Source organism: Neolamprologus brichardi, chromosome 7 (assembly GCF_056152115.1).
Source record: "Neolamprologus brichardi isolate AB-2024 chromosome 7, ASM5615211v1, whole genome shotgun sequence".
NCBI lineage: Eukaryota > Metazoa > Chordata > Actinopteri > Cichliformes > Cichlidae > Neolamprologus > Neolamprologus brichardi.
Genome location: NC_142110.1, coordinates 45,704,125 through 45,723,757, shown reverse-complemented (window position 1 = coordinate 45,723,757; position 19,633 = coordinate 45,704,125). Strand labels below are relative to the sequence as shown.

The 19,633-nt window shown below is 38.6% G+C and overlaps 2 protein-coding genes across 3 annotated transcripts in view; both read right to left on the bottom strand.

Moving 5' to 3' along the window:
* Window positions 1-562, bottom strand: part of pdlim5b (PDZ and LIM domain 5b) — a 35,792-nt gene extending 35,230 nt beyond the window's left edge. Inside the window, exon 1 of one of the 2 annotated variants that reach the window (XM_087843699.1) lies at window positions 333-562. The gene's annotated coding sequence lies outside the window, so the exon portion shown is untranslated. The remainder of the gene's footprint in view (window positions 1-332) is intronic. The other variant, XM_087843700.1, reaches the window with a different exon arrangement.
* Window positions 563-4,859: 4,297 nt separating this feature from the next.
* opn4xa (opsin 4xa) lies at window positions 4,860-11,049 on the bottom strand. The gene is made up of 9 exons (XM_035906976.2): window positions 10,907-11,049; window positions 8,843-8,976; window positions 7,045-7,248; window positions 6,798-6,969; window positions 5,902-6,063; window positions 5,632-5,739; window positions 5,368-5,542; window positions 5,009-5,157; window positions 4,860-4,884 (listed from the first exon to the last, which is right to left on the bottom strand). The coding sequence occupies exons 1-9, from the start codon at window positions 11,038-11,040 to the stop codon at window positions 4,860-4,862; spliced, it is 1,263 nt and encodes a 420-aa protein (XP_035762869.2). The 5' UTR covers window positions 11,041-11,049.
* Between the last annotated feature and the right edge of the window lie 8,584 nt (window positions 11,050-19,633).

Sequence of the window (19,633 nt, the reverse complement as noted above, 5' to 3'; positions counted from 1 at the left end):
GTAGTAACAGCTACGGTTGTTTGCACCCATGTGTCCGAACCAAAATGAAATGAAGCCGAACCAAAAGTCTCTTAGCAGCTCTCAGACACAATAAAGCACATGTTTAATATAATGGTGAATATTTCCACATGGACTTTTAGCCTGCTAGAAACCGCTCTCACGCAAAGTGGGTAAAACAAATGCGTAACTCCGTTTGCAGGACTGAAATTTTAAATACGGTTATTCTTCTTGGAAATGCTTTGTAACGGAAACATGAAGCTGTAAAATAGCGAGCGTAACTTTCTCTAAATTGTTACTAAGAAAACTGGCGAGATGTGCCGCGCAGAACTCACCTTGCTGTGTGGAGCCGGGTTTGGTGGTGAGAGAGAAGCAGCAGTGTGTTTAGTCCCTTCTCAGTTTTGAACAACTGGACTGAGCGGAACTGAAACTTCCGTGTTAAAGCCAAACCTATCTGGCTACCGGGTAGGAGGGCTTTAGCGCGCCAGGCGGTTCACTGGAGGCGACGCGGCTGCCTGCAGGCGTGGGCTTGTTTAGTGCTGGGGCAGTGCAGGTGAGTGGTGGTGAATAAAAAGCACGGTGGATGAGACTGCAAGTGCACACTTGATAACTGGTGGTATGCGATACTGCAAAACTCGGTGCTGATGCCAAATAAATACAGGGCCGGTGTCACCGACACCATTACCATTACCAATACCTTAAAAAGGCTTCTTCGCTGTTTTTTTGTTTTGTTTTGTTTTTAGTCACTTTTGACAAATAGACAGTATCTAGCTTGTGTTGTATGAAAGCTTAAAAAATGAATTTATTTTTTTTTAAAAAGGGCCCAAAATAATAGTATCACTTAAATTTGTGTCCATAGCTTCTTAAATTGGTTCATTTACAACTTGTTAACGTTTTGCCTGATGTAACGGTCTAATTAACAATAATTTTACCTCTGTGGTGGATTTAGTCACAAGTGAATGCTATCAAAATATCAATAGTATCGATACCAGATTGATATTGACAGAATCAAAACATTGTTTCTGTCATTTAAATTCAGTAATGTATGTAGCCCGTGTAATTGTGTTAAATTAATTTTCTTTTTAGGAATGAAAAAGAAGGACCTCAAACTTTCACTTGAGAAATGTCTTTTTGTGTTTACTGTTATGTCTATTTTATGTATAGCCTGTAACACACTTAAACGAAAGAAGTTGATCCAACGTGTTTTGGAGACAGATACATTTACATTACAGAGAAAAAAATATATGAAAAGCTAAAAGGTGTGTTTTGTTGTGTTAACTAATTATTGTGTAATATTAAAAAAATGATCATTAAAATGTGTTCAGGAATTGCAAATGAACAGTGAGTCATGTCACAAGTCATGACAAGCTCCTCTATAAACTGCCTTCGTAAGTTAAAACTATCTGTATCAGTATTGGTATCAGCAATACTGCCCCTGTATTTACTTGGTATTGGATTAATGTCAAACTTTGCAGTGTCGCACAGCAGTAGATTTAGGCCTGCAGCAAAAATGAAGACGTTAAAATAGCTTCACTGGCTTTTTTGAGCTAAGGAAAGTTAGTAATTGAGCAGTAGCTGATTGTCAGTGGTTACTGGAAGGTATGAGGCTGATACTTTTGCATGATCTTATGAAAGAAATATTTAAGCATCTGACAGGGCACTGACTTCCCCTGTTGCATCACTGAGCGATGTCATCATGTTTTCCACTAACTTGTGGCGTACCAGTGTGCAGGTCAGACATGCTGTAATACATTTTGAATGATCAGCGGAGACATCAGTGTTCCCTGCTTTGCATTTGTGGTGGGAATTTTAAAAAAAAATAACTGCATTAATGTTTAAAATTCAAAATACATGTAAAATACATGTAAAATATTCACAGAGGAATCCCACACAAATTCCTTTGTTGAGTTTAAGGCCTCCTTTTGCATTGGTTTGGATTGTATAACCAATAAAGCCTTTTCTCATTTTTTACACTTACATTTATAAATTTGATTTTTGTTATCATGTGGCTGCTGTAATATGGCAGTGATTTAGGTTTTAGTGTTAGTGTGCCCTCTAGTGGTCAGGAAAATGCTTCACATCCACATTCACTGTGGACTTTGACTGAAGATACCACGTGCCCTCGGGGTAGAAATTTATTTCAGAGGGTGCAATGTCATTTGAAAATGAAAGCAGAAAGGATTCGCCTCGACCTATACTTGTTTGTTACTTAAAGGCCCTTAAGCAGTTTTTACATTTCTTCACATCAGCCATATCTGGGAGGATTAAAAGGTCTAGTGTACTGCGCCGCTATATCTTAGTATGATTTAACTGTAACTGAATGAAACAGGGAGTTGTTACTTTTTTTCAGCTGGAGGCAGCAGAAAACTGTTAAAAGTAATTACCTTTCTACCTGCTCTGAATGTCTGCTTCCTCTCGCTCTCATGCATTATATGCAAAAGTGTCGACTGTTATATGCAAAAAAAAAAAAATTCTTCAGTAATAAATCGCTATAAAGTAAAATAGTAGAACAGATTTATTTTGGATCTATTTTTGCTTTAGATTAAAATAAAGATACTGAAAACCATTTGCAAAAGAGCATATGGAAACCTTTATTTATGGCAGCAAATACACACATAAGTATGTAAACAAAAACTCGATGCATGTCAGTGATTGTGACAGTTCTATGCCCGAGAACATGTACTGACAAAACGGTGCATTTGTTGTGTCTTTTGCACATAAATTCACATACTTTGACTTGCACAATGCTTCATAATAAAAATAGTTCCCAAAATACTTCCAGTGAATAAAAGCGGTACAAAAACATTTTGATCTGACTGTGATCCAAGTTGGATCAGAATGCTTTCTGTTTCAGATAAATGTTGAGTTGCAGACAGTGTCACTGTCTTCCCAGTCTTAGGTTGTAAAAATCCTAATCTGCGGGATCACAAAAACTTAGAGCACGTGTCAACAAATAAAAAAATGTATTCTTGTTATTCAGTGTCTTTAATGCAATCAAATCGGTCCATCGATGAGCAACACTCATTATAAACAAATATATTTAACCTTCTAAATAATAGAGTATAGAACAGACTTTTACATGAAATACAGCAGTGATCATATTTTACTGAGGCATATAAATACATGTAGCCTTAGTTATAATGTAAACAAATGGATACAATTAGCTTCCTCATTCAGTGCTGTTTTAAAAAGAGAATCCTCAGCGTCCTTACAACAAGATGATAATAAACAAGTCCTCGGACACACACACATACACACACACACGCAGACAAAGAAGATCCTTAACTATGCACCTATCCAGCGTTTTCCCAGTTTGAATACAATACCAGCACAGTGGCTTTGGATATCTACTGATGCCAAATATACCAAATATCTGATGCTGATGTTAAATTGACAAGCTGTATTCCTCACTCTGAGAAAGAGATTGAGAAATATTATTACATTTTTTATTAAAATGATATATCCTGGCTCTAAATGTACTGTAATGCATATATTAACAGCTTATTAAATGGCAATGAAAACAAAGTATTTTTTTGTTTTGTTTGTTTGTTTTTACATATATGGTCTTGTCTTATTTTAGCTTAGTGTGAGAGGCATTGTTATATGCTGCTGTTATTCAGTGTTGCATAAGGTTCTCATTTTCTTGCTCTAACTGTGCACTTGTGTGTCAGTTGTGGAGTGGAGCTGGCAAGAGACTGAGATAATATTAAGTGACTAAGCCAGCAATGAAAGCTACCCAACGAGTGTTACATTGAATATAATGTGAAAGCAAGAGACAGAGAGACGCCAACAGGGAAAGCAACGATGTCAAAGACCTACAATTGTGGTATTTCACATGACCACATTTTGTCAAGAAATAGTGCAAACATACAAAGAAAACATGTTGCTGCAACCACAAGCAACCTCTGGCCTGCTATTGAGTAGTGGCATGGTTATGGCAGTACAACACTGAATCAAATAGAATCAAATCAATTGAATCATGCCACTTATTTCTGCTCCAGCTTTTTGAATCATGATCGGACAAATATCTGATCCAAGCGCTGGATTGGTGCATCTCTTTAACATTTAACAAGCTAGTGTTTTTGAAAGAAATCTTTGCACATTAATTAACTGAACATAGTTGCAAAATTGTGACTGTAATTTAACTGCAAAATGTCTTTGGTGCTCTGCAACTTTGTTATTGGAAAATAGCCAGAATACAACCATTTGGCACCCAGTTTAGTTGGTGTCCACTGTTGCAAAGAAACGCATCACATACAAGTTGTGCTCATCCGCACAGACGGCAGTTATTTGCAAACCTTGGCGATTGCAGTCAATTCAAGTCAGATCACAGTTGTTTGGAGACAGGTTCCTCCTATAATGTGACCCGTGTAATCACCTTGTGGTCAAAACTGGTTGCCCAGAGGTTAAGACTGTTAAGCACTCAACCTCTGGTTGACTAGTTAGTGGCTATAACTACTTGCAATTGTTTCTTTGCTTTGCAGTTATTGGGTAACTGTTGAGTTTTGCAAGTTAGTTGCAAGAAGGTTGACATCCTATTTTTACGCTAGTGTTGCTGAACCATAAGTCAATTCACAGTTCTCTCTGTCTGCTTTGTGTAACTCCATTTATTTTTCTCAAAACAGCCTTCCTCCAAACATCAGTCTTTGAAATTGAGTGTGAAGATTACACTGGATTTATCAACATTTATCCAAAGTGTGGCTGGATGAGGACTTCATATTTTTTGTGCTTTTTTTTCTTCTTGTCTAAACTCTTATCATACCCATCTTTACATTTCTTTGGCTGATTCCAGATTGTCCGTATTCCTCTTCCTTCCAATATGCAATAGAAGTCTTTTAACTGACTCAGTCAATAGATCGTGATCACAACTGTTCACTGAACCTTGCTCTGAGAATTAAAATGAAATATAAATGTAAGTGTTTTGTGGGAAAAAGACATGTTTTATCTTCAAAGCGTTTGACTTGCCAGTAATATGAATTGGAAATCAACAGTTCAAATGATTAGGGCCTACCTTAGCTGTTCCTGGCTTCGGCTTTTCTTTCTTTTTGTGTGTTTAGTCAATGACTGACACTCTCTATCCTTTAGAGTTCCAAGGGAATAGCTGGATCCCAAAGTATGACTCTGATCAATAGGATTCAGCTCCACATCATTCCAAACATGCTACAAGACACGTATGTATATCAAGGTAAGAATTTACATCTGCATATTTACAACATGCAACTGCTCTTGTGGTAAAACTACTACAACTATTGACATATCTAACTAAACCCACGTTATATGAATGGGACGGTAATTGTATACTGCTGTAAACAGTTAACATGCTCAGGATTTTTCTCACTTTCAAAGACTAGTGCAGCATCCAGTACTCACCGTGTCAGTTGTTGTAATGGAGGAAACTATGTGCAGCTTGGATGTGGAGTCTGATGACTGTCTACTCAGCACGGAGTCCCTTAAGGAGGATTCGCTGAGCGATACTGATATGCAGTCTTTCCTGCGAGCATGGGCTAGGAAGTGCAAGCAAGGTACTTTTTCTGCAAGGGTGATCCTGTTGGAAAAAAAAAACATGATCTTTTAACAAATTGTGCCATTACGTTTCAGAATTAGTTTGTCAGTTAATTACATGATCGCAGTTACCTGTATTTTGAGTGAATTATGGCATAGATTACAGGATTGTATATGGCTGATGACTTGGCTATAACAGCTGGGACGGCTTTGGAATAAGGGCTGAGAATGCCTCCATATCTGATGGACAGAGATGAAACATGGTAAGAGATGATCATACTTATACTGTAGCTTGAAATGCTTTAAGTAAGGGTGTTCTACTACCTGAAACTCCCTGCAAACCAGGGTCTACCAAGCTATTTTTACATATCCTAGCATTAAGTGCTAACGTATCATATTTACCCAGCCCATGCTATGAGGGTGACACATGCATAGGGGGACCAAGAAAGCACAAACACTATGATGACCACAAAAGCAATCTTGGCTAGCTTCCATTCAGTTTTGATGGAGCGCTGTTGGATCAGTGTTGACTTCCTCACTTGATTGCCCAACTGCTCCACATCTCTATAAGAAGACAAAGAATTTCGTGGTCAGTAACATATTATAAGACTTTAGAGGGTTAAATGAAGGCCAGAGGAGTGGGTCAGCGATCTACTGGGAAACTGGGATCTCACTTTGACATTTACCACCTTTTTAAACATCACTGCACATGCATACACTTAGTTTAAATTGGAGTCCCAAACTGACCAGGTGCATGTGAGCATTTACAGTGTGCACCGACCCTATGATCTGAATGATGTTGATGGCCGCAAAACTCCTTTTAAATTATGCTGAAGCAGGCATGTGCTGGAATGCTTTACAGCCCAGGCAGTCAAAGGGAAAGGTTATTAGTTAGAGGTCTCACGAGCTTGCAGTAGAACTGCACTAATTGTCCTATAGGACAAATTGACTATGTATAATCCTGCAAATGTAGACAGAAACATTGAGATGCATGATCCTGCTCTGATGACCTCAGACTTAAAAACTTGAGTTTAGTCCACTAAAAACTGATGCTTGGTCCCTGGGTTGTAGCCAAAAACCCTACTTTCATCACTTCTTGCAGTTCTCGCCATAAAGGTGAGTACTATTTATTGGAAAAGGTTTTTTTTTTCCCCCTGGCTACATGCAAGTGGCCAGAATGGGACTTCCAGCAAACATGTATTAAAATGACTTCCTAAAAACAATATTAAATTATGCATATTCAGAAAAAAGTAATATTTATAATATTGAATATTATAAATCTATTTATTTAGATGTACCTGCTTGCTTGGCGAATTGCTAGGAACATGCAGAGGTAACAGTAGGATATAATACCAAGAGGGATGAAGAATACGAAGCAGCACAACATCAAAGTGTAACTTTTATTGGCTGGAGTGGAGGTCACATAGTCCCATGTGCACGAGGTCATCAGACCTTCTGGTATATATGAACCTTTAGAGAAAAAAAGTATGATAAGGTGGACGCTTACTTAAAAATTGGTAAGGAGGGAAAAATTAAGTCACTTACTCCATCCTAAGAGGGGTGCGAGGCTCCAGGCTAATGAATATAGCCACACAAGGGCAATAATGAGGTAAGTGCGTCTCGCGGAGGTCCATTGTAATGCCTGCAGAGGTTTGGTGATAACAACATAGCGGTCTATAGAGATGGCCAGAAGGTTTATCATTGAGGCGATTCCAAATAAAGCACCACAGAAGGCATATATTTTACATCCTGCAGGGGGGAAAGGAAAAAAGTACACATTTATTTATTTATTTTTGTTCTCTGTTAGACTGGTGAACACATCTCCACTAAACATTTTTCCACCATCAACAGATTCTAACTAAAAAAAAGGTGCTATATAAAGTAAGAAAGTGCATACTTTATTTATCCATTGGTTGGGAAATGTCTTCATTACAGCAGTTAAAATTAAGTTATGGTATGTAGCTCAATAAGAGATTTCAATATGATTACAATATGAACAACGTTTACGTAGATATATGTGTAAAGGATAAAGATATTTAATATTAAATGTAAATTATTTATACAGTCATTGTAAAATGAAAAGCACATCCTGTGTTAACTCTAAGGTTTTACATATCAGGACATAATAAATACTATCTGGTCCTTATCAATAGGTAGATACAACCTCATATAAGCTGCAAGCAGATTATTTATTTAATAAGAAACTAAGACAAAATGCAGAACTGAAACAGAAAATGCAGTGTGTGAAATACTAAGCACATCCTTGTTGCTTCGATATGAACTAAAAGGGAAAGTATCAGCCAGGCACTGTTAATCACATGAACTTGATTAGCTGCTCATTAGCAAATGTGAGCACCTCTATAAAACCACAAGTTTGTGATAATTTGCTGGTCTGCAGCATTCAGGTTTCCCACAATCTTCCCAGAACTCGACATTGCCCCAAGGTTAGGCCATGCAATGCTTGCAGAATTTGCAAATATCTCATGAACTACATTTCTAACTATGTAGGCCTCAGTTAGAACATTAAATGTTAAAGTTCATAACAATACAATTAGAAAAAGACTGAACAAGCAAGACTTATTCGGAAGGATTGCCAGTACAAGCCTCCTGGTTTCGAGTCTGTGTGTCTTCCCCTGTTGAATCTGAACAAACCGCAAGACTTGTGGAACAATGTACTTTGGAGAGACACGACCAAAGTGTTTGGTCACAATGATCAGTAAAAGCTAAACACAGCAAATTAGCATAATCCTCATACCAGCTGTGGTGGTGGAGAAGTGATGATTTGGGCTTGTTTTGCAGCCACAGGACCTGGGAACCTTGCACTCACTGAGTCAACCATGAACTCCTCTGTTAACCAAAGTGTTCTAGAGTCAAATATGAAGCTAAAGCTTGGCAGAAATTGTGTCATGCCGACAATGATCCCGAGCACATCAGCAAATGATTAAATGTACAGCAGCATGCCTAAAAAAGAATCAAGGAGTTCCCATGACCCAGTCAAAGCCCAGACCTCAGTCTGCCTGAAATGCTGTGGTGGGACCTTAAGAGAGCTGCACATAAACAAATGCCCAGAAACCTCAGTGAACTAAAGCAACATTGTGAAGAAGAGTGGGCCAAAATTCCTCCAGAAAGATATACAGAAAAACACTGATACTGAAAACTACTACTTTAAGTTATTGTTGGTTGCATGAGCTACTGAGTCACGGGGATATCATAGCCTTTCACACACTGCTTCTTCATGTTGGCTCACATTTTGTTGTCAGGTTCTATTTATCTCATTCTAAGACCTGATATAATTATTTGTATTATCCTCTGATATGCAAAACCTTGGATGTAGGAAAAATACCTGTTACGCCAAAAATCCAACCCTTGTAAAGGGAATTGACAAAGAAGATGGGTGATTGTGTAATTGCCATGAGGAAGTCACTGACTGCCAGGTTAATGATGAAGAAGTTGGGGGGCGTCCGCAGCTTCTTGTTGCTGAAACACATTAAAAGCGATTAGTATCCCACAAACCAGTTTTACTGTCACACTACTCTTCATTGTAACATGACCGGCAGGGACATTATTACCCCGCCACAGTGCTCATTGTGTGTTCATCATGAGAGCTTTTGTTTGCCCTGGAGTTGTTTGTAGACATGGTCAATTCGGTGTTCATCCAATAGTTTGTATGTTATAGTCCCACTCAACAAAGGAATTACAAAGTACTAATAACACCAAATAACAGTGTCAAATACATTTTAGATGAAATGCTAGCACAGCTTCAATAACAATTGATTTTTTTAATGACTACCTTGTTACAGCCTAAGGACTAAATCAATCAGTTACCACATGTAAGTATTCGTTAAAAGTCACTTGCATTATTATTATTAATAAATTCTATTGTTTACTACATTACATGTTAATAGGATGTAATTATATTTTATTTTATCTGTCATAACTAGAGATGCACCAGTTACAATTTTGCCTGATTCAGAAGTTTGACTTTATAAAACTAAGTATATGCAAACAAAAACAAACTTTTCTTCAATGGAAAATATTATTTTCGCTATTGTCATTAGAATTTCAACCACTTGTATATATTTCAGAGGTTTTCCACATGATGTTTGTGATTTTTGACTAATTCTATAAGTAGAATTTATACATTAAAAAACTTTTCCACAGCTTCCTTATTTCAAGTAAAATGCAACAATTGTAATGGACTATATGCTACATGTTATCTAGTGCTTAAATGATAGCTGTAGCTGCACAGTAATCACAAAATCAAAACCTGACAAGCATGTCTTTGGATGGGTTCAAATCTAGAACTTGCTTTAAGGTTACTAAAGCACCACTGTGCTGCCCAGAGAACAACACTTTAATCTCGATGTCTTTTTTTCACTGCAACCTGCATCCACAGATATATTTTTTAATGCTCACACACACACACACATAAAGATGGACGTATCAGAGGGTACTTCAGGCTCAATATCTGGCCTGAGCGAACTTCAAAATAGGGATGCTAGAACTGGAGATTGAAGATGCTTGAGAAAATTTGCACACTGTGGCCTTGTCCTCCTGTGGATCCACCGCCTCTGTAGGGTTCTGGTGCAATGAGCATATTTAAAAGTATAATGGCAGGAAGTGCCTTCAGTTTTCCGGCCCATCTTCTGCTGAACCAGCTCCCACATTACTTTTAAGATTAGGCTTCAAACTTTCCTTTTTGACAAAGCTTATAGTTAGGGCTGGATCAGGTGACACTGAATCCTCCCTTAGTTATGCTGCAATAGATTTAGGCTGCTGGGGGATTCCCATTATTGTTGGGGTTTATCTATATTATTTTAGGGTCTTTGCCTTACAATATTAAGCACCTTGATGTGACTGTTGTTGGAAATTGAGACTACATAAATAAAAGTGAATTGAATAGAACTGAATTCTAACAGATTGGTACAGTCTACATCTGCAATAATGCGAATGCTGTACTGGGCAGCTGTGGTAAAGAGAAATCTGAAAGCAAAGACTTAAATATACCAGTTGATCTACAATCCCACCCTGATATACGTAATTGACAGAAATGACCTTCCTCTGCCTGGCCTCTCCCTTACAGACAGGATGAGGAGCTTGGTCATTCAGCCAGGGCTCAGAATAGAGCCACCTCAAATGGCTCACTGAAATTATTTGAAATGTTATGAGCATCATCAAATCCAAATGAATAGCAGAAAATTCATCCGTCCATCACATTTTTTGTGTAACCACAATTTAAAAACACTCAGGGTGCCGTGTGAAAAGTAAATAAGACACATATTTTATAAAACACAAAAAAAAGTATCAAATATTAAAATATTCCAAACTTATTTTCAGGTCTGCAAAGATGCAGCTCTAAAAGATAAACATATTTGTTCCCATCATTTCCATGTGTAGGGTGGCTTACCAGTAAAAGGCATACATGACCAAGGCGTTCCCGGTAACGCCCACTGTTCCAATCACAGAAACGACGAAAGCAAAGATGTAGTGAATGTGGTCCTGGACCTCCACCAGCTGATAGAAGCCACGCTCCACGTCCATTTCTGTGACTTCAACCACACAGACGTCAGCATTAGTGGATCTTTGTGCACAACGGTTTCTTTCAGACACACACACAATATTCAGCTTTGAGCTGCTTAACTCCCCAGCAAAAAATATTATGATCAACAACTATAATACTGCATGTGAGGCTGAAAACAGACTGCAAGACTGCAACACTCTACTTAGTTACTGTTTCTGTACACTGCATTTGATTTTTGTGGATTTCTCTTCAATAATGGGCCATCTGAGCGTCATCATAGGATTAATCATGTCAGGTTTGGTGAGAACTGTTTTTTTCCTATTCCCTAAAGGTCTTGAGGTTATATTGTGATGTTCTTTTGTATCAATTGGAGGATTGTTTTGATATTTTATATACATATTAATTTAGGTTAATGTCAACATTTAAATTGTCCACATACTTTCACAAATTGAGCTTAGAGTTTGATCAGGCAGGCCATGAAATCATCCTCAGCCTCAGTTCTTCATGTCAGCTGATCCCAATGCCAGCCCACGTCCATCTCACATGCTGTTTAGGCTGCTCAAAACTATTGCACATCTCCAGCCAGCTTCGTGACTCACCTCAGACCCTGCTCCTCCTTTCATGCCGAGTCTTATTTAGTCAACACGACATCTGTCATCTGCCTGCTTTGTTATATGCTGCTGCTCTTGGTTTTCCACATACTATAATTCTTCTGACTATAATGGTCCTGAATGATTTCGAGTGACTGTTTTATGTCAATTAAAAAATAATAGTCAACTTGAATCCTTTTTTAATTTCTTTTAAAATTAGATCCCTCATTTTAAAAACACTGCAGTAAACTGTGATGGTAAATTCAGTTTTTCAGTCTAGTTCAGTTTTATTTATAAAGCACCAAATCACAACAACAGTGGCCTCTAGACACTTTATATTGTAAGGTAAAGATCACTGCAATAATTGCTGAACATCAGTGTATGTGCAAGTTGATTTTGTAAACAGCAGGAGTTAGCATATGGCTTAAAGCTACACTGATTTTGGGGTAGCTTTAAATGTTTTCACACTTCCTGTTCATAGCTGCCGTTTCTTACATTTAGCACGCAGTACGGAGTAGTTAGCACCAGCTGCATTCCCAATGAAAACTGTTTAGGAGAGGACACCGTTGTGTTGTGACACTGGGTAAAACCAGTGCACTAGGAAGTATGTAGATTAAAAACTCTATTATCTAGCTGCTTTGGAGATTTCCTTTCCCGCATGCATCTTTGTTGGTTAATCTATAGAAAAGCTCAGAGCTCAATGCACATTTGAAAACTACTTTAGAGAGCACGTCTGTACACTTTTAATCTTATGGGTATATCATGGGGCCATGTGTATTACCAACAATGCAGCTCAAAAAACAAACAAAAAAAAATAGTGAGGGGAGCTTTTCTTTCTCAGGGTTACTGAGCAGATGTATACAAGTTTATAAAAGGATCTGAGGTTGACATCATTGGGTGGGGTAAGAAATCAGACACTAAACATTTACATCTGGCATCTCGCTTTATTTTGTTCAGGTTGCTCTGATTTTGTTAGCTTTGTACATTCTGAGACTTTTTAACCCTCTTTAAATTTTCTTAATTTCTTTGATTTAAGATTTAATGACAGGAGAAATTGACCATTAGCTCAGTGTCTCCTCAGTGTTGGGACGCACACGCTTCCCTATGCAGTGGAATAAGAACTCATGTCTGTTAATATATATGCACCACAAAAATCTTCTATACAGTCCAGAGCTTTCATAAATCCGGTTATTCTCAAGACACATATTTCAAAATCGATGTCTCTTTGGGAGCTGAGGTTTATGGAAGCATAACAGCATTTTGTTTAAATGTCAAATTATAGTTTTTTCTGTAAATAAGAAATGTTTATTTGGCATACATGGCATAGATGAAGTCCAGGAATTTCTGATTAAACAGGGTTATGTTTTGTTAATGTAATGGAGTTAATACCATGTAATATTAACTGCATCTTCAGAATAAGAAGAAGTTAGCTACCGGTAAATCTGACACTTTACTGCATTAATAATTTGATTGTTTAAGAACAAGAACATTGAAAATTAAGTTAAGTGATGGCACGATATTTACTCAGTCACAGCTGTGGTGAGTCTTATTGATATTGCATAAATTGTCTTTGCAATGTTTTTTTTGCACACCTTTTAAAATCCACTAAATGTGTTTATGTTTTTGAAATGACGGAGCTGAATTTTATTTTGTGCTATTAACCATGATCATACACATAGACATGCCACAGAGTGGGTGGAGTACACATAGACATTCACTGTACGAAACCAACACGTTGATCTCTTGCTATCCTCACAGCAAAGCCTTTGTGCGTCAAAGGAACTTAAAATGACCGCTTACTTCCCCACATTAGGCATCAAAGCATTGTTTCATATGAAAGGCTCAAGTCACATAAATTGCATGCACATCTAATCAATGTCACTGCTGAACTTGCATTGTCTGCTTCACGTAGTGCTCCTTGCTGACAGGGTATACATCTGTCCTAATTCAATTACTGCTCATGAGTATTTATTTAAATCCTAAATAAGAGTTTAAAGAAATCTCCCTGTAATAACAGTAATAATTTATTTAAATAAACTTCAGAGGAGTTTGCTCCATACTACTCATGCAAAACTTGCTAAATTAACAGAACATTACTTTACCGTTTTCTCCAGAAAGCCCCTGTGTTCTGCGGCAGTGAAGCTGCACAGCGTATAATAGTGAACACCCCCCCCCCAAATCCAAATGCAGGCTTCTGCTGCTGTCAGTGCTGGATAGAAGATGAGAATACCCAGAAGGGCAGAAAGCAAGCAAGCAACGCACTGACCCAACCTCCCCTGCAAGCCTCCCATCACACACAGCTCTCTTATGGCAAAACACATCGATCAAGCTGGTGTGTGATGCGTGCAAGAGGGTGTCCATGTGCTACTGTTCATGTGGCCGGCGCGGTCAAGTCAAGACATTACACGTGACAGATTTTTGTGTCTTTTCCAAATTTTGTTTTCCTCTCATGCACATTAATAACTGCATGTCTGATACCCATTGCTGGAGGCACAACGTGAGCCCCACATCTAAAGCTGCTTTCAGAGGAAGTGAGGAAATGACACACCCCAGCTCTCTGCTGCATCCCATTGGGTGCTTTGAGAATTAGGGAGAGACAGATTGGGGTTTTTGAAAAGCAGCAGACCACTTACAAAGTGTCATACATGTTTCCTGCTCATCCTTGTGTAAAGAGAAAATGCTCAGATAAAAGCCTCTCAGTGTTTACCTCATGCTGCCAACTGTAGCCCATCCTCATCTATACCCCCTTTTCTTCTCTGTTGAGACTCAGTATGGTTACATTCTAGCCAGAGGAGGCTAAGCCTTTCACACTTCTGGGTCACTGCACTTCCTAGCGAAACCTAGCAATATGTGCCAATTTCCAACCACTTAGCCTCACTAATAATAACCCCTGACATAATACCTCAGGGAGGCAGATGTTAGTTGTTTCATGCACTTTTGTCGGGGGTTTTTGTTATTTATCTATTTGTTTTGGGGGCATTCTTTGGCGTTTTTTCCATGATTTTCCAGGTCAAACGATGCAGTTGTGATGACCAGCTGATTCACTGGAAATACTTTTAGCGTCTTGGGTACAAGGCTTCACTGTTCTCAGCATGTAGATGAGACAAAGAAAGCTTTCAGCAATTCTGTTCTGTTAATCAGAAAGAAAAAAACATTAATGTTTCCAAGTGATGGTTTTCCAGGAGAGCAACTTAGTGTAAACATTCAGTCCGTCGAAGCAAACACAACCTCATTGTTAACTGGAATATTTTAAGGTGATTTTTGTCCAGAGAGTGAGCATGAGCACGACTATTTTAAGCTGGGAGACTCTAATGTGCTGCCATATTGTCCGAGTTCTCTATGGCACAAAGAAGACGCTGCACCTTGTGAGTAGCAGATGTGTTGATCACTAACACTGTTTAGACCAGGAGGATAGTATTATACACAAGTAAGTACATTACTTACGCTGTAAAATTCTGCCTGTGAACTGTGGATGTAAGAGTCCAACTGAGGTCAAGGGTTGGAAATTAGCAATAGCTGTAAACTGTCCGTATTGGAAGTAGTAGTAGTTAAACTGCATTGTTGATATTAAATAATAATAATAATTAAAAAAAACCCAAAAAATAACAAAGCACTTGTCAAAGTCATTCTAGAAGAGCTGATGAAATAGCTGGTTGTTTGCCACTTTTGCCTCTGGTCACCCTGCCACAACTATCAAACATCTAATTACTGTCAAAGCAGTCTGTCACCTACGTCACCCCGTCTAACGTGCGAAAAAGACAAGCACGTCCAGCACTGTACACCTCAATGAGGTAGCTTGTACTTGAGATTTAATGTGCCCGAGATAAGCGGTAGAATGAAATTCAAGATGATGTGCATGTAAGAGGTCTCCTTAAGTAGGTCTAAATAAAGATATTAAATAAAGTACTCACTTAATAACAATGAACCGTTTAGTTGTATGGCACTTATAAAAATCCGAATCACAAAAATCAAAGTAAACCTATGAAAATAAACCATGCAGGATCCAAATGGAATGTTAAAACTAAGATGAGATACAATGTGATTGTAACAAATAGGTTAAAGTTAACATGAAAATCAAAATTTTTAAATAATAAGATGAAGTTAAGCTATGTGTCCAAAATGTTTAATCAAACTAGCTTCTCAGTCTTGAGAACATTGCCTTAAATTTATTGCTATAAAAGTCTTAAGTTTTCCTGTTTATAAATGCTTTTAAAAGGTGCACTCTGTGGTGTCTGTTCACAGTACTTTTTCAATGTTGCTTTTATGGCTGCCAGTTGTCGCAGGATTGCTTGAACAATTGTTACTGCAATAGATATTCTACCAGGCTGATTTTTAGCTGAATTTTATTTTTTATTTTTTTCACTCTGTGTAGTCAGCTTTGCCCATTAACTGTTGCTTTGAACAAGTGTCTTTCTTTAGTATTCAGTAACACTAACAAGTATTGACATGTACTTTGACATGTATGAATCTGAATTAGGGAGTTGTTATCTAGATGTAATGTGTTCTCCCACTGGGAACCCATAATGTAACACTTGTCAGAGTTACTCCAGGTTTGGATAAGCTCTGTAGTCCTGTTGTTAAGAACTCACAGGAATGAGATGTTATTAATAAACCCAGTGGCACAAAGGACTCTTTAATGAGCTGCAATGAGAAATCAATAAATTGTAGGTATTGATTGTTTTACCTAAAGTCATTTGCAGTGAAGACCGCTTTTAGATTTTCTATACAAGAGAGCATGTGGATAAAAAAGCATGGACACATATGGTACTAATAATTTTAAAATCAGTTCTGCTGTAGTTAGAATAATATGTTTGTTCAAAAGGGGCTGTTTGCATTGGACTTCTTTACATAGCAGGTTGCCAACAACATACAGTAAGCAATTAATTATATTAATGGTGTAAACATTATCATAGAGGACGCCAGACACTATGTGGAGAATGCCATGTCTCTATGAGCTATTATCAAGATTGCATTAATAGTTTAATGTAATATGTTGTTGACATTTTGCATGAAACTACTAGAAACACAGAAGATATGTAAGGTGCTAAAATGAAAGTTTTCATTGACTACATGGTCAGTGTTTGGGAATGCACAGAGGTTTTCTGGGAGGTCAACAGTCTCTAGGCCTGTGTGAATGGGGCTTTAACTTTCTGCTTCCTTGCTGTGATGCATTTGCTCCATATCCTCTTTCTCTTCCTGTTAGCTGGTGGTCTCAGTCTAGATAATACAAAGCCTCCCATGTCCCTCCTGATGCCTGCTTCCTCCAGTAGTATTAGAACTTTTTGCAACAATTACAACACACAATCTAAAATCCAAATTGTTAAACTCAACTTTGCTATATAAAATTTATTGTATCAAGAAACTGCTGTGTATAGTCAGTAACCTCAGCACCAGTCGGGAGCCCATATTGTATTGTAAGAGGTTATTATGTGTGTGTGTGTGTGTGTGTGTGTGTTACTCTGTACATGAAACAACTTTGTAGAAAACCATTTTCCTGTCGAAACATTAACAAACACAACCAAAGTTTTATTAACAAACGAATTACTATTATATATATATATATATATAAAATATAACATTCTCAGTACTGATGCATAAACACTTCCCATGAAACTACTAAGGAGTCCATCTACCTCACTGTGTGTGAATGATGAGCTAAGATCCTGTGGGACTTCCAGATACAGACGGACAAAATGGTGGTGGCTAACCAACCGGACATAGTGGTGGTAGACAAACAGAAGAAGACGGCCGTAGTGATCGATGTAGCGGTTCCGAATGACAGCAATATCAGGAAGAAGGAACACGAGAAGCTGGAGAAATACCAAGGGCTCAGAGAAGAGCTCGAGAGGATGTGGAGGGTGAAGGTAACGGTGGTCCCCGTGGTAATCGGAGCACTAGGTGCGGTGACTCCCAAGCTAGGCGAGTGGCTCCAGCAGATCCCGGGAATAACATCGGAGATCTCTGTCCAGAAGAGCGCAGTCCTGGGAACAGCTAAGATACTGCGCAGGACCCTCAAGCTCCCAGGCCTCTGGTAGAGGACCCGAGCTTGAAGGATAAACCGCCCGCAGGGGCGTGCTGGGTGTTTATATATATATATATATATATATATATATATATATATATATATATATTAGGGGTGCAACGATACTCGTAATGATATTGAACCGTTCGATACAGTGCTTTCGGTTCGGTATGCATGTGTATCGAACAATACTAAATTTTTAATTTATTTTATCAACTTTTCTTCTGACGATGCTGTCTGTGTTGAGAGCTCAGTGGATCTGCGCTTGACTACTCCGCCTAGGCTGCACCCTCAAGCGCAGATCCACTGAGCGCAGGGCAAGCTAGCGAGACAGAAGCTAAGCTCTCCTTGCAACATGGCAAACTGAACCTCCCCCACCCTCATTCAGATCTGGGGTTTGGAACTATTTTGGTTTTCATGTGAGGTATGACCCTGAAGGTAAGCGCGTCATGGACTAAAGTAAAACAGTATGTCGGATGTGCACAGCAATGCTCAATTACATGGGTGGGAACTAGTGTGTTAGCGCAGTTTGCTCGTTGACGCTGTCCAGCCCCACGCACGGGGCGATCCGTTAACGGAGATTTGCCGTGTTGTGGCGTTAACGTCATTTCAGATTAACGCTGACAGCACTAGTGGGAACACAAGGAATATGACTGCACATTTACTCCGACATCATCCTAGTGCAAAGACAAGTGGAAGCAGACAAAAACAACAAGCATGCATGCTACAATCTTTACCCGAGTCATTTAGACAGCCGTTAGCACATGATTCTCCTTATGGGGACCTGATATGTTTAATATGCTGCTGAGAATATAGCCCAGAAGAAGCGTATAGTATAGCTTTTATTTTGGAAAGAGCCATTTCTCTGTAATAAACTCTCTTTTCCAAAGATGAGTGATTACTCCATCAGATTTATTATTTTATTACTTTGTTGTTTCAGCAACATTAAATTTAAAAACTGTACGTTTGAGTTAAAATATATATTTCTAATTTTAATAAATGACAAATTAAAAAGGCATGAACTTTTTTTTTTGTATCGAAAAAATATCGAACCGTGACACCAAAGTATCGAACCGAACCCTGAATTTTGTGTATGGTTGCACCCCTAATATATATATTAGGGGTGCAACGATACTCGTATCGATATTGAACCGTTCGATACAGTGCTTTCGGTTCGGTACGCATATTTATCGAACAATACAAAATTTTTAATTTATTTTATCAACTTTCCTTCTGACGGTGCTGTCTGTGTTGAGCGCTCAGTGGATCTGTGCTCGACAGTGCAGCCTAGGCGGAGTAGTCGAACGCAGATTCACTGAGTGCAGGGTAAGCTAGCAGACAGAAGTTAAGCTCTCCTTACAACATGGCAAATTGAACCTCCCCCACCCTCCTTCAGATCTGAGGTTTGGAACTATTTTGGTTTTCATGTGATGTATGACCCTGAAGGTAAGCGCGTCATGGACTAAAGTAAAACAGTATGTTGGATGTGCCAGCAATGCTCAATTACAAGGGTGGGAACTAGTGTGTTAGCGCAGTTAGCTCTTAACGTGTTGGCCGTCCAGCCCCACGCACTGGGCGATCCGCGGTAGCTCGTTAACGGAGATTTGCCGTGTTGTGGCGTTAAGTCATTTCAACGAGATTTACGCTGACAGCACTAGTGGGAACACAACGAATATGACTGCACATTTACTCCGACATCATCCTAGTGCAAGTGGAAGCAGACTAAAACAACAAGCACGCATGCTACAATCTTTACCCGAGTCATTTAGACAGCCGTTAGCACATGATTCTCCTTATGGGGACCTGATATGTTTAATATGCTGCTGAGAATATAGCCCAGAAGAAGCGTATAGTATAGCTTTTATTTTGGAAAGAGCCATTTCTCTGTAATAAACTCTCTTTTCCAAAGATGAGTGATTCCTCAATCACATACAGGGCTCGCAAAATCGCTAGTCCAATGTCCCGGCAATTTTTCCAGTCAGGCTACCAAAATCTATCTCT